The sequence below is a fragment of the Camelus dromedarius genome, chromosome 7 (assembly GCF_036321535.1).
Source record: "Camelus dromedarius isolate mCamDro1 chromosome 7, mCamDro1.pat, whole genome shotgun sequence".
Taxonomy (NCBI): Eukaryota; Metazoa; Chordata; class Mammalia; order Artiodactyla; family Camelidae; genus Camelus; species Camelus dromedarius.
Window position 1 is genome coordinate 63,703,543 of NC_087442.1, and position 14,839 is coordinate 63,718,381.

The 14,839-nt window shown below is 42.3% G+C and overlaps 1 protein-coding gene across 5 annotated transcripts in view; it reads right to left on the reverse strand.

The window, feature by feature from the left end:
• CDK14 (cyclin dependent kinase 14) overlaps positions 1–14,839 on the reverse strand; it is a 555,862-nt gene that overhangs the window by 122,609 nt on the left and 418,414 nt on the right. For all 5 annotated transcript variants that reach the window (XM_031454861.2, XM_031454862.2, XM_010978019.3 and 2 more), the window contains one exon: positions 2,182–2,245. In XM_031454861.2, the coding sequence (XP_031310721.1) occupies positions 2,182–2,245 (64 nt within the window). The remainder of the gene's footprint in view (positions 1–2,181; positions 2,246–14,839) is intronic.

A 14,839-nucleotide genomic window follows, 5' to 3' on the forward strand; every position in this document is an offset into this window, starting at 1 on the left:
CACAAGAATCTCAGCACCTTCTGCTCAGTTTTGCTATGAACCTGAGATTGCTCTAAAAAAGTAAAGTCTACTAGACAAAACTAAACAAAGTATGTCCTAATGGCTCAGACTCTGTTTTCCCTCAGGCTTTCTAAGGCACTCTTTGAGGGTAGAATAAGGAGATGGAATGCAGGGTGGGGAAGGTGGACCTGAGCACCTAATTTTCACCTCAGGAATGTGTACCTTCGTCCCCAGGACTCTCCTGACAGTCTGGTAAATGCTGCATGAAAAGACTCACAGATTTGCTTCCTTTGCCTGTCTTTTATCCTGTCTCTCCTTGACTCCCCCTAAGCCAACTCAGGAAGCATTTATCCCATCTTCTCTTATTCACAAGCCTCACGGGTTGCTGGAAATATCTTTTTTGCTAGTCAGCACCCATGCCTTATACGCATCTAAACGTTTTATTCTTCCAGACCCCCATTATCTTCCCTGCCCTGCGTGTCTGCAGTGGCACTTGAACATAATATTAATAACTGAAACATATATATTTCCTAATTTATATATGTCTACCAGAAGATTCACATAAATAATGTCTGTTTTAAACATTCAGTATCATTCAGGGCAACAGACATTTACTGAACCAAAATTTGTACTATGCATAGTCCCTAATCTCATGAAATTCCCAATTTGTTGGTTTAATTTTATTACATCACAGTACTTTCCAGAACACACACACTTAATAAATGCTTTTGTATGTTGTTGATGAAGGTAAGTTCTATTCACAACAAAGTAAACCAATCACTCCATGTTTTCTAGTCCAGAAACTTGGCAGGCGGAATGACTATCTGAATTGTTCCTTTCTGCATCTAACTTCATTCATTTAACCTCTTTCCATATCCTCCTCTACTTTATTTCCCTAGGAATTAAGATTTTGGATACTAACATGGGGAAGCTATCCTTCTTTTAGAGCCCACACTTGGAACATTTATAAACAGCTGCGTTCTTACTTAAAACTCCATTCGTGTGAGCAGCTAGACGATGCTTCTTGTTTGGTTAAAAAAACAAGAAAAAACTCCATTTTAAATTGTTAAGTTTCTATAGTCTTTCAGAACAAGGTAGTTATTTAAAATTTTTAGTAAAGCACAAAGAGTCCTTGGGGAAGCCAAAGAAGATAAAGGAATTCTTAGCACACCATACACTTTCAGAAGAAAAATATTAAGAATAAAAATAGTTTCCCAACTCAGTCATTCTTTGGGATGGATAATTTATTCCTGATGGTCCCCCAAAAGACGAGAAGGGAAGAAAAATAATATATTTGGCTCCTGTAACAGTAACTATTCATAGCTCTTTTCCCTCATAAAATAATGAACTATTAGATCTCCCATAAAATCCCTTTCAGCAATTTTATGGTAGGTCTGCATTTTATAATCCACGTTTTGTAACCAAGAAAAGGAAAAAAACCAAAAAACAAAAAGAGGATTATTTTATAATAATTCACTTCACTGATTTTTATTAAATTTCCAATTCCAAACTTTTCATCCCTCTTATAAAAATTTATTAGATAGACCCTATTTGAGATTCTTAGAAGTGTAATTATTAAAACTGAAAGTTTCTTGACTGCCACCTACTGGTAAGAAAACAGTGTCAACTTATTTTAAAAGTTCTGTATTTCCTCTGTTTTCCAGTTTAGGGGTTTAAATATTTAACATTAAAAAAAAAAAGTGGAATGTTGGACATATAGGACATTTTGTATGTTTAAGCTCAAATTAACTGACCATGTATTACTAGATTTCAAAACAACTGAAACGTGATTTTTCCTTTTTACAATTTAATACTTTTCCTAGGATTATTAGTAGAAGTCACATAGATGGATTATAGTAGCTTGATTTAAAGTTTGTTTTTATAGACATGGGTGCTAGTCTAACTGATGATGAAATGAAAGGTTACCTCAAGGTTAGCCAGTCAAATCAAACAGAGAACATAGGGTGACTGACTCTCATAAGGGATGTCATTCACTGTAGCCTTACAGACAAATAAACTGCGGAAATCAGAGGACAACTCCAGTAAGAGGTAGATTATACAATGACACATATAACCAGAATTTTTCCAGGTAATAAATTAGCTGGAGGGGGAACATTTATATATTCCCCATCCCCCTTGAATATAGAAAGCACTTAGTCATTTGTAATTAGTGAAACATACCTGGCTTAAAATGTGGTAAAGAATGAACTCCAGGCCACGTGTCCTCATTTGGCGTTCCAAGAACCTAGTGGAGAGCAGACTTATTATTTCCAAAGCACTCAAGATCCTCCAGTGTAGAAAACAGTACGTTGCATATGATGAAAACTCTGGGTTTTTTTCCCATTATCATGCGCCAAGGATTTTATTTCAGTAAAAACAAACCCGGCTAAAGAGCCACCCAAGTCGAACGTCTGTGTTTGAACAAATGTAGCTGAATGTGGTGAGGCAAGTTAAATCTGCTGCGTTTTATCAACTCCAGGCTTACTACATAGGCTTGGGACTCAAAGGATGAGCTGTCACTTTCATGGAACCGAAAAAGTATGTGTCTTTCCCTCATGATTCTTTCATGAGCTTTTGTCCTTCAGTCCAGGATCAACATGTCATCATTTAACAGTTCGAAGAATTCTGTCATTTCTTCCCCCACATCCTCTGTCCGGGAATCAGAATGTTTCAAAGAAGCAGGACAGACAGCTGGGACACACGTTCTCTACTGGCCGCACTATTCGTTACAGTTAACACCTTTAGTCACGTGATTTATAGTTTTCTCATCCCCCAACACTGTTCTCCCTACACTCTCATCTTTTCCTATCCACACCTCCAGCTTCTTTCCCCATCCACTTTTCTATCCCCACAATGTCTGATCTAGTCAAAGGAACGAAAGGCAATTCCAGCCCATGTATAACTGGGTACACTCTATTTGAATTTCCAGTTCCACCATCTATTACTATTATACTCAGTGTCTTGATAAATCGCCTACGGAGAACAGCAGAGTTTAATGGTTAAGAGTTCAGATCATGCAGACAGACTTTTGGAGTTCAAATCCTTGGTCCCCTCCTTACTAGCCATGGGACCTCACAGAGCTTCACTTCCCACTTTGCACACCAGGGGTGATGACAGCCCCTGCCTCATCTGTGGCGAGCACACCACCTGGCATTCAAAGCACCCACAGAAAATGGGGTCAGATCAGGGAGATGCTGGCCACATGGGAGAATCTAGCCCATCCACTTTCTCCACAGGGACTCCTTGATCTGGGGAGTCAGTGCCAAATGCTGCAATTTCAACCGTGGTGGACAATATGGATAGTCAAACAGGTTAGAAAGGGGAAGACATAAAGCCAGAAGCTGGCAACCTTGGAGGAATGGCAGAGATCACAGGAGGAACTGACACCTGTTCCCCTTATCTCTGAGGATCAGTAGGTGCTACTAGGCAATTAGAAGACAGGTAGGGGCAGGGCCGTGATGTCAAGGCAGGTGCACATACAGCGGGCCCTTCACTCACCGCTTCTGACTCTGGTGAATCAGGGCTCAACAGATGTATTAGGTTCCTCTTTGAAACACGGAATCTGGGTTCGGGGGACCAGATAATACAATTCTTTACAACTGCATTGGTTAATCTTGCAAGCGCTTAGTAACGCTAACATTAATAGGCAGAACTACACAAACAAGGTCACACTGTTGATGGGCTGGGTGGGAGCAGAATGTGACAGACAAGAGGGCTTGAAGCGCTGTAAGACAGAAGAGGGACCAGGACAAGTCGGACATGAACAACGGTGATAACAGTGTCTCTGCAAAAGGCATGTCCTCCTTTCTCTTCACTAAGTTCAACTGTTAGTTCAAGAGAGGGTGTAACCAGGTCTGCAGGCAGCACTAGCCCCTCCACTTTGAGCTCCCCTGAATTCTTCATGAAGGACAAAGGGGTTTGATGGAAATAAACTTTTGAAAATGAAGGGAGAAACTCTCAGCTCAAAATCACATCTCGGTCACAACCAACCCATCACACGTGAAACAGACTTTCTAAGGTTTTATAAACAATGAAAAGTCCAGCCAGAACGTGAAATTCGTTCTCTCCCTCCTAATTAAGGTATGATTGATACCCTGACTGCACCTGTGTCTACAATGTTTGTGTGAGCAAAACTTTTTCACAGATACTACCCCATCCATATTCAGTGCTCTGTTTCAAAGTGATCATCAAATATTATGGCCATTTCATAAAAACTACCTGCAAGGAAAAAATACGTAAGACTTGTTTTGCATCACGATAGTGCTGACTGATGAAATTCCAGACCTCAAACTATTCTCCAAACTGTCTACGACTCTTAGGCCATTTGCACAGGAAATAGAAAATGGGCAAAGGAAAAGAAGAATTAAACATCAACGGTGCTTCCTGTAAAAGCCTTTTTAGGAAAGGCAATCTGGGCTACATGTGTGGTGAGAGATGACAGGCTACTTGTGCTCTAGGGCAAGTGGGTGTGTGTTGTCTCTGATGTCAGATTTTCCTTTACATTAATTGACTAAGAAATTCCACTACCAAGACACTTTTAAGTTAGAAGGAAAAAGAGGTGTTCTCTAAAAGTGAAAAAATAATCTTCTGCAAATAAAACAGTGCAGGAGAAAACTGCATCCCAACATTTAAAATGTGGCTTCCTCATCTGTAAACAAGCAGGTTTAAAACATCTGAGGTCCCTCTGTCTTAAAAGGACACATTGTGATATGCTAAAACATCTCTCTTCTCAGTAGAGGATGACACTACCTGACCCTGATGAACTGTGGTTTAATCACCCCAAACTCACTCTCTGGTCTTACACATGTGCTGATGGGGCGGCGTCAATCCTGCCCAGTGTGTCAGCCTCTCTGCTGGGCGCAGGAGGATGCTGAGAAAAAGAGGGCCTCTCTGCTGAAACATCTAATTTCTAAATAACAGAAGAAAAGTGAATGCCAAACTTCCAGAGCTCAGAGTTCAAGAATTAGTGTTTGTCAGAAATATCTACTTGCCCTTGCAAGTTATTAAGTGTCACTAATTCTCACATTTGCTAGTCTTTGCTTCTGCACAGGCCCCAGGCTAAAAATGAGCCCATGGGCTTTCCCTGAACAATGCCTGTGGTTGAACAGAACAAGGACTGCTAATAGTTTTCCTGGGTCAAGGGGTCAGCGAAGTCTCTAGCAGACTCTAGCACAGAGGAATTCTGGCCTCTCAAATGCAGATAAAACCGGCACACACAAGTATGTGCTAATGACGTGATTGGGGTGGAGCATGCTGGGTTCCCGGCTTGGAGTCGTCAGTTTTATGAGCTGGGTGTTCCACGTGGTGGTGATGTTTTCAAACTGGCTTAACAAGGGCCCTCAGGACACGGAGAACAACCCAGTAACTAAGCATTTTGAAACTGACACTCTCAAAGTCCCCACTTAGAACGTCTCTACAACAATGATAGCTTCATAGCTGTGCTACTTTAGGTTCTGGAAAAATTATTTTTCCTGGTTCCTGGTGAGAAGTCCTAAATGGAACTCGTGAAGAAGCTCAGCAGAACTCAGCCTGGATATTACACACTCCGCTCTGGAACAGATGGTTTAAAGTTCAAAGACGAGCCAGGGAGAAAGCAGAACCTCCTAACTCTCATCCTGCGTGTGTGCTATCCATCCAGAAAAGTAATTACCAAGCGGGTGCAGCTGGAGCTCAAAATCAAGTTGGTTCGATTGAAAGACTGAGCTGTTAAGAGCTGTGCTTCCTGGGCTCCCAGAAGGATCAGAGAATGTGACTCAGATGGTGTGAAATGATTCAGCGCCAACTAACCAGACTCTAGAAGGAGGTATTAAGTATGAGGAGTAAGGCTTTTTTCCATTCTCTCTCTAGTCCAACACACACACACACACACTCACACACACATTCACCCACATTAGACATTAGACACCAGTACCAACCTCTTTGGCATTTTCATCAGTGACTTAAAGGAAGACACAGAAAAATATCTTACATTCTCAGATGCCATAAAATAGAAGGGATGTGTAATATTCTCATAGCTGAGCCAGGATTAAAAATACTTAATCAGGTAGGAGCCACTGGCTGAACCTAACACAGGGAATCTTAACAGCAATAAACTTAAGTTCAGTATTTAGGTGCTATTAATTAATTGCTCAAGATGGTAAGACCAGGCAGGCAACAATTTGTATTAAAAAAAAAAAGACCCAGGGCTTTTAGCTGAGTACAAATTCCACTGAGACCACCCAATGGAAATAAAAGCAGGTGGGGGTGGGCTGACTTAAGGTGGTCCCTTAATCCCTGACACTGGGTGTTCATGTCCCATCTGTCTCTGAGTGTGGTTGGGACCAGTGACTTGCTTCTAACCTACAGAATACAGCCCAAGTAATGAGATGTCACTTTTGGGTGTGAGAGGCTGACTCCGTTTTGCTAGGGGACTCTCCCTCAGTGGCTTTGAGGAAGCACGCAGTCAGATTAGGAAGGCTGTAAGGCAAGGAACTGAAGGTGGTCTGAAGATTGTGAGATGATAAATGTGCATTAAGGTGCTAAATCTGTGGTACTATTGTTACACAGCCTAAACAACTAACACAGGTTTTATCAGTGAATCATACCATATACTTGTCAGAATACGTGTGGATTTCTGCACCAGTACCAGGCGCTGCTAAAATAAATAAGGCAATCTTCTAAGGTATGTACCCAGAGAGGTGAGGGGGTGGTGGATCCCGTGAGGTGGACTGCAGACATTTACCTGCAGTGAGAAAGGTTTGGGACGTCACCTTGAGCAGAGCAAGTACTGCAGTGTTGATGGGGGACGGGCAGGCTGCGCTGAGTCTGCTGGAAAACAGGGCCAATGGGGTAAGACACCAGTACATGACAAAGAAGGGCATTCTAATGACAAGAGCTGTACAAAATGGAATGGACAGCTTCAGGAGGCTTCATCAGAATGAAGGGCTGGGCTGCACCACATTTTGCATTCAGATATAATAAGGATCAAATTCTGTCTCCTTAGACAACAAGGGTCGTGTGCAACACAATGTCTGATGTAACACTACAACAAAGAATCTGGTGATAAGACGAGGCCATGCATTCACATCTACCCTTGTTTATATTTGGCTATAATTATAACTTACAGGGCAGATAAGGAAAAGTGAGTTGATAAGGAAAAAGATATGATTAGATGAAAGAGGGTAGAAAAGAAAGGTATGGATGAAAGCTTTCCTTCCCCATTTTCCATCCAAAGTATACGTCAAAGTCAATTATTTTTCAGGGAACCAGCATGAGCAATGGCTGATAACAGAATATTTTCTGGCAGCAAAATAAGCAAAATATATATGCATATGTGGTATGTGTGTGTATGTCTGTGTGTATTTACACACACACACATATAGGTCCTCTCCTCCATCATCCCTTAGGCTTTACCTGAAGTGCCACCAGATAAGGGGTTAGCGCATTCAGACTGTTCCCTTTTGGCAATGGCCAATGGCATACAGGTTGGACGTGGGATTAGAAAAGCAGCATTAATGCCGTGTGATCCTGGGTGAGAACAGCAGAGCCTATAGTGAGAGTCTGCAGAGCAGGGAGCATTTTACCTAGGACAGGCCAGCAGAGGGAGCAACTGGACTGAGAAAATGAAAAGCCGCTGGGGCTTCAGAAAGCCGCTGGTGCCAGGTTGAAGGAGATAGTGATTCCAAAATATTAAGCAGCGTATTCAACATGGCAAAGGTTTAGATAAGAAGGAAACCACATATGTAAAGGACAGCTCTTAAGAGTTTTATCTAAAGTGAGTTCAATTTACCAGCTAGAAGACAAAGGTCTGGCTTAGTGGTGCTTGGCTGCATGTGGAAATCACCTGAGAAGCATTAAGAAAAAACACAGATAAAAGAAATACTAAAGACTGGGACCCACCTCAAAGGTTCTGATTTAATTGGTCCAAGGTGCAGTCCTGGTTTGTGGAATTTTCTGAACCTCTAATGCCACAGCAAGGGCTGGGCCCAATGACTGGCTCCATCTAATTAGGCCACCTCTCAGAGGTTTAGTTAGATGGTATACAGATTTTTTTTTTAAGTCTCCAGTCTAGGTCCAGAGGACCACAAAAGATTTTCAGTAAATGAATGAACAAAAACAAGCAGTTGGCTGTTAGAGAAATTAGAGGATAATCAGAAAATAAATTTGAAACTACCCCAGAAAACGCTCTTAACCGGAAAATTCTGCAGTGAAAGCAGCTCATTTAAAATATGTTCTCCTCCATCAAAATTCTCATTCTTTCCCCTCTCCCTTTCCTCCTACTGTTTCTCTTCCCCATCTCTCTAAACCCTGACTCCCTCATCAATTTCACTCTGATCTCAATGGCTTTTCTTTTCACTGAGTGAGGTTATCGTGACACGGGGCTTCAGACTGTCAGCCCCCAGCCGCGCTGTGGGAGCCACAGCGATGAAAACGCACATGCACGTTGTTCAGGAGCCCGAGGGTGGAGGCTGCTGAGGGTGGAGGGGGGCGATGTTGCCAAGCAAATGCCGCAGAACTGGCTGGCTGCCTGAGGTAGCCGGCACAGAACACACACACCCCAGTGAACCCAGGGAGAGGTACCTGGAGGCAGGGGCACCAGATGCTACAGCCTTGCCATTGGAAGTGTGGTCCACAAACTAGCAGCGTCAGCATTGCCTGCAGAAAGAAGCCCAGACCCCACTTCTGACCTGACAAGTCAGGATCTATAATTCCACATGAACCCCGGGCTCATAGGCAAACTTAAGTTTTAGAAGCACTGCTTTAAAGAAGTCATTCTAACTGGATTTTTCAACCTAAAAAGTGCAAACAGCAGACAGCAAGTTATCACCAGGGGTATATCTTCATTTGGAGCATTTGGAAAAGAGAGGTGGGCACTTCACATCAGGAGCTACTACAGATGACAATGGCTGCGTGGAGAACTGGCTCAGCAGTTCTGTAGGTCAGAGCTCATCCACCAGCACCTGCTTTCCTGTGCTGACTTTAACAGTCTCACACTCTAGGGGTCTTATATACAGCAAGAGGCGTCTGATAGTTTCTCAAAACTGGCAGGATGTGAACAACAACAATAATAATAAAAAGAAAAACTCAGTTCATTCGCAGATGCTTTTTACTTCAGCTGCAAACTTGAGGCCAATTAAAATTCAATGACACACATATGTGTCATACATGACATATAACACATGCTCACATCACCATCTTTTTCTTGAATGAAACTAGTTTTCCTATTTACTAAGCATTGACCATGTTCAAGGCAGTATGCTGATTACTGGCAGATGGAAAAATGTGTAACTATAATTTCTGCCCTTAAAAATATACTATTTTAAATACTCATTTTTTATTCCATTTAAAACTGAAAAGGACAAAGCACTGAACTGTTTAATACTATGAAACTTTGACACCCTTGAGAGTGTTTTAGAAAATAATATTTTCAAAAACATATTAATGTGAATGCATTAATTTCCTGTGGGTGCTGTAGCAACCTACAAACTTGGTGGCTTAAAACAACAGAACTTTAATTCTTTTGAGGTTCCGGAGTCAGAAGTCAGAAATCAGACTCACTGGGCTGAAGTGAAGATGTCAGCAGGTCACCCTCCCTCCGGAGGCTCTAGGGGACAATCCCCTTCTCGCCTCTTCCAGATTCTGGTGGGTGGCTAAGGGCATTTATCTTCCCAATTTCTGCCTCTGTCTTCACACTGTCTTCTCCTCCTCTTCTGTATCAAATTTCTTCTAAGGGCCCTGAGGACTACATTTAGGGCCCTCCTAAATAATCCACGATCATCTCCCTGTTTCGAGATCCTTAACTTAATCCCATCTGCAAAAAAACATTTTCTAAATAAAACATAATTAGGTCCAGGGATTAGGGTCTAATTCACCCGACTACAGAGTAAAATGACCATTTACAAAATACTGTTTCTAAATGATACTCAAAGTAGATATTTCATGCATATAAAACATAAAGGAAACGGAGAAAGCTGTGGAAGTACGTCTACTAGCAGCAATAACTTCACCTAAGCTGCTTGACTGTTTGCACTGTTGCACCTATTATTTCATATGAGTCGTGATCAATCCAGTAAAGGAGGGCACTACGGGCCAGTCTGCAGGTGAGAAAACTAGACTGCAAAGTGGGGCATCTGCCTCAGTGCCCTAGAAGAGAGGAACAGAGCCAGGACACAGCCTGGATTTGTGTCTGGTGCCCTCCCCACCTCTCCACTCAGGTGCCAGAGCAATACTGTTAACAGGACTGTTAATTCCTCTCGGTTGACTTCTAAAGCAACTTACACATGCAAGCCCAGCAGAGACTGAAGCCCAGTGGTCAGCCAGGTGACCTCACTAGCTAAGTGACCCTTTCCTCACAGCAGGTGCTGCCCTGCTTCTGCTGACCTACTGGACAGACTGAGATTGGCTGCAAAGTTAAGGCGTGATATTCTCATAGAGCTGTTTACTAAAAAGACTGATTTTGCCAGTATTCTTACTCGATCCTAACAATAGCAATCAAAGTGTTTATCTCTCAAACCAAACAGAAAAAATGTATCTATTAATTTTTCTTTCTTTGGATCTAGTGCACAGAACTTTTTTATTGAAGTATAGTTGATTTACAATGTTGTATTACTGTCAGGTGTACAGCAAAGTAATTCAGATATAGATACAGATATAGATATAGATATATATCCTTTTTCAGATTCTTTCCCATAGGTTATTACAAGATATTGAATATAGTTCCCTGTGCTATACAGTAGGTCCTTGATGTTTATCTGTTCTATATATAGTAGAGTGTATATGTTAATCCCAAACTCCTATTTTATCCCTCCCTGCTCCTTTCCCTTTGGTAACCATACTTTGTTTTCTATGTCTGTGAACCTATTTCTGGTTTGTAAGTAAGTTCATTTGTGTCATTTTTTAAGATTCCACATATAGGAGATATCATATGATATTTTTCTTTCTCTGTCTGACTTACTTCACTTAGTGTGATAATCTCTAGGTCTATCCATGTTGCTGCAAATAGCATTGTTTCATTCTTTTTATGGCTGAGTAATATTCCACTGTACACATATATGTGTATCTGTATATACCACATCTTCTTTATCCAGTCATCTGTCGTTGGACATTTAGGTTGCTTCCATGCCTTGGCTTTTGTAAACAGTGCTGCTATGAACACTGGGGTCCATGTATCTTTTCAAATTGCAGGTTTTTTTCAGGTATATGCCCAGAAGTGGGAAGAATTTTGTTTTAACTAACATAAAAAGCACTCAAGCTCACTGCCCCAGACAAGAGCTAGATTATTTAACAACAACCACATGTAATCCAGTGGGCCAGGACCCAAGCGATCACCCAGCCTCCCCTACCCCCACCTGTCATAAGTGCCCTCCTGAACCATGTCCAACACCCTATCCTTTTTTTAATATGATTTTATTGTCCTTATAAAGATTATGAAATCCTTTAAATTATTTAAAAGTTTACATACAAGATATAGTGCTGTAGCTAGTCTTCCGAGATTTTCTTTTACATAACATCATATTGCTAAGATTCATCCAAACTCTTGTGTGACGATTATGTGAATGGATATTATTCACCCACTCTCCTATTGATAGGCATTTGTGTTGTTGTAAGTTTCTGCCCAGGACTTAGGAAGGAAAATTGCATTATGTACAAATGGCAAGTTGAAAGCTCAGCAGTGATCTTATTATCCCTTCACCACTAAAAAATTCCATAATACAAAAATAAAATATTGGCATCTAAAATGGGGCTGTGTTCCAACAGTCTGAGAACTGTTTGGGACTCACAATATATTTCCCCAAAGAAGCAGCTCTCTACACGGTGGTTAGTCCCCTGGCTGCCACACAAAAGCCTGTTGAACTCATAGCAAACCAAAAAGCAGTACAGAGCCAAACCACTCTGGACAACAGGGCTTCCGATAAAAATGCAGCCACCGTGGAAATCACAGCAGTCTTCCTATGGAAGCAGCCAGGGAGCAGGACAGGGCTCCTGTCTCCAAGACTCACCAACTCCCAGTTTGGGGCAGCAAGTTCAGCCCAGAGAGGGAAAAACAGGCTGGTGTGAGGCTTCCAACCTGGAGAGGCTGGATGGAGACTGAAGCCAAGAAGGGCAAGAGACTGATTTGGGAGAAATGACAAGCCCTCCAGCAGAAGCAGGGAAGGGTTGTCAAAAAACTGAACAGCTTTCTCCGCGTTCAGTTTTTAGCACTGGTTAATACAGGGCAACCCAATAGCAAGGTGGGGTCCCAGGCTGCCCGCAGGGTGTCGCCACCAGGGGACAGGCTTGGATTTTCTTTCTCTTCTTCATAACCTTTGTATCTTTTCTTTCACAGAGGAACCTCCGGGCACTGAGGATGGGCATTGAAGAGGTAGAACAGGGGGCTCTGGAGGGAGTGGAGTCTACGGAAAGGAGGTGTCCCTTCCCCTGTGCTGTGCTATCTGCAGCGGGCGGGGTGGGCGGCGGAGAGCAGAACAGCCTCCCATGCTGTCCCTGCTGTAAGGGCTGTGCCCATATTGGGAGTATGTAGGTCAGGGCCTGCCTATCAAAGGAAATATATACATTTAAAGATTTCTAAAAAAAGATGCTTTTATTTTTAGAGCTTTGAATGTGTGAGTTACAACTAAACCTCTGGTAAGTTTACTGGCAGAAAGGCTGTTAAATTTAGGTCAAGATAGTTCTATAGAATGTGCTACATTTGCAATATTTTATTAGTTTCTGCAACTGTATATATACCATTTAGATGTATACAATTACAATTTCAACATATGTGTATATTATTACCCATTATTCATTTATTCATAAAAAGTTACTGTTAACTTGTCATTGCCAAGGGCTGTGCTAGAAGCTAGGATGCAACTATGGAAAAGGTGGTCCCTGATAAGGTGACCTTCATGATAAGCTCTGGGTCCTCCAGGGCCCCACAGGCCTGCTCCTTCCTGGTCAAGAGTGGATTCCCAATCCCAATGCAACACTCTCTTGGCAAATCACATGAAATACCATAGACTTTCACCTACAAATGGGTTACTTACTCCTAATAGACTCAGTGGGTCAAGAACTGGGATTTAGAATGCCAATGATAAAATTTAGTATTCATGATCTGAAATCAGTAAATTACTTAGAGTTGAAAAGGAAGTATTCTATCAGGAAGAAGGGCTGCCACGGAAGTGCTGACAACTCCGGACGCTCCTGGCAGCCCTGGCGCATCAAGGTGGCTGGAGTTCTGCAGTTCTCTGGACAGCACTGAGCCAGGGGTTCATCAGTGTTACAATTTGCTGAACTTTCGGTTGTTGTTACTCTTGATTTTAAATTCTCAGCTGGTATTTAGCTTCATCAGTACCAGATTATTGTGAGCTATCTCGTTAACTTCGCATTATATTTTAATGCATTTCTGCATCAATGGCACCTGTGGCCAATTATTTTCCAATAACTAAAAATGATGACAGTTGTGCACTGTGGGTTGTAGATGAGTCAGCTAAGAGACTAATGCTAAAGGATACAGATACCTAATTCTTCCTAAATCCGTGTTTTTCAAACACATTGCTATGGACTGAATCTCTGTGTCCCTCAAAACTCATATGTTGAAACCCTAGCCCCCTAATGTGATGGTATTTGGAGGTGGAGTCTTTGGGAGTTAATTAGGATTATACTAGGTCAGGAGGGTGGGACTTTCACGATGGGTCCTTATAAAAAGAGGAGGAGACACAGGATCTCTCCGTGTGCACACTCCAAGGCAGGCCATGCAGAGACATACCAGGAAAGGGGCCCTCACCAAGAATCTGACGATGCTGGCAGCCTGATCTTGGACCTCCAGCCTCCAGAACTGAGAAATAAATGTTTGGTGGGTAAGTCCCACCGGTGGATGGTATTCTGTCATAGCAGCCAGTAGTGATTAAGATATTGAGACTTACTGCTACCTCCACAGTTAACTGGAAAGGGTGGAGTCGGCAGGCCGAGAGATCAGCTGCCTGCCTACGTGCACCAAGGAAGAGACAATGAGAGCCCATCCTGGAGGAGCCCGCGTGAGAAGCACACAAAACCCTATTTACCCTGCATCAAAACAGTTTGGACAGAGAGTTTATAATGTTTAAAGGGGTTGGGAAAAGGGGGCTTCAGCACCTATGAATATGAAATGTGATATAATGAATAAAAGCCCTAAATGAGGACCTCTGATTTATACAAAGATACACAAATGGTGTCTGAAACAGGTTGACTGACTTGTAAGGGTCTCACAGCCAATAGTGGGGAGGGGATTTGGGATGGTCTCTGAACTCCAGAGACCTAATGGGCTCCCTCCTATTAGAATATACTGTAAAAATAATTTAAACACCTGTGATGGCCTTTGATCATGAATTTTATCCTCATGTGAAGGACAAAATGGAGATGAGAGACTCTCAGACAAATCAGGGGTAGGGCCAACGACAGGTATCTCTTCCTATTCTCCACCATTCTTCTCTAAGACCATCCTGTTCTGTTATTTCTTCAAGGAGGCAGTGTCTCACCATTTCCTCTCCTCTGTGCCCCATTCTCCGGCTGACAGGTTACAGGGGACAAAAAGGACAGCCTGACAAGACTGCTGTCAACAAAAGGAGCAAAGGGCCAGTCCAACCAAGGCACAAAGCCCCCTAATGATCGCATTCACTACAGAGGCAGGTAACTTAGTCCTTTCAAAGAGCTCACCTAGGTTTTTTAATATTCAGCCACCTCTGTCTTCCTGTTTCTTACAATTCAAATAGGCTCACAGTGCAACCAGCTGAGGAACAGAGACCAAGGGTGGATAGGCATTTCTGAAAGATAACAAATGAGGATTTTGGCCAATGACATGGCTGCCTGAGGGTCCTAGGCACTCCTTCTTTTAGTATAAGTGAAA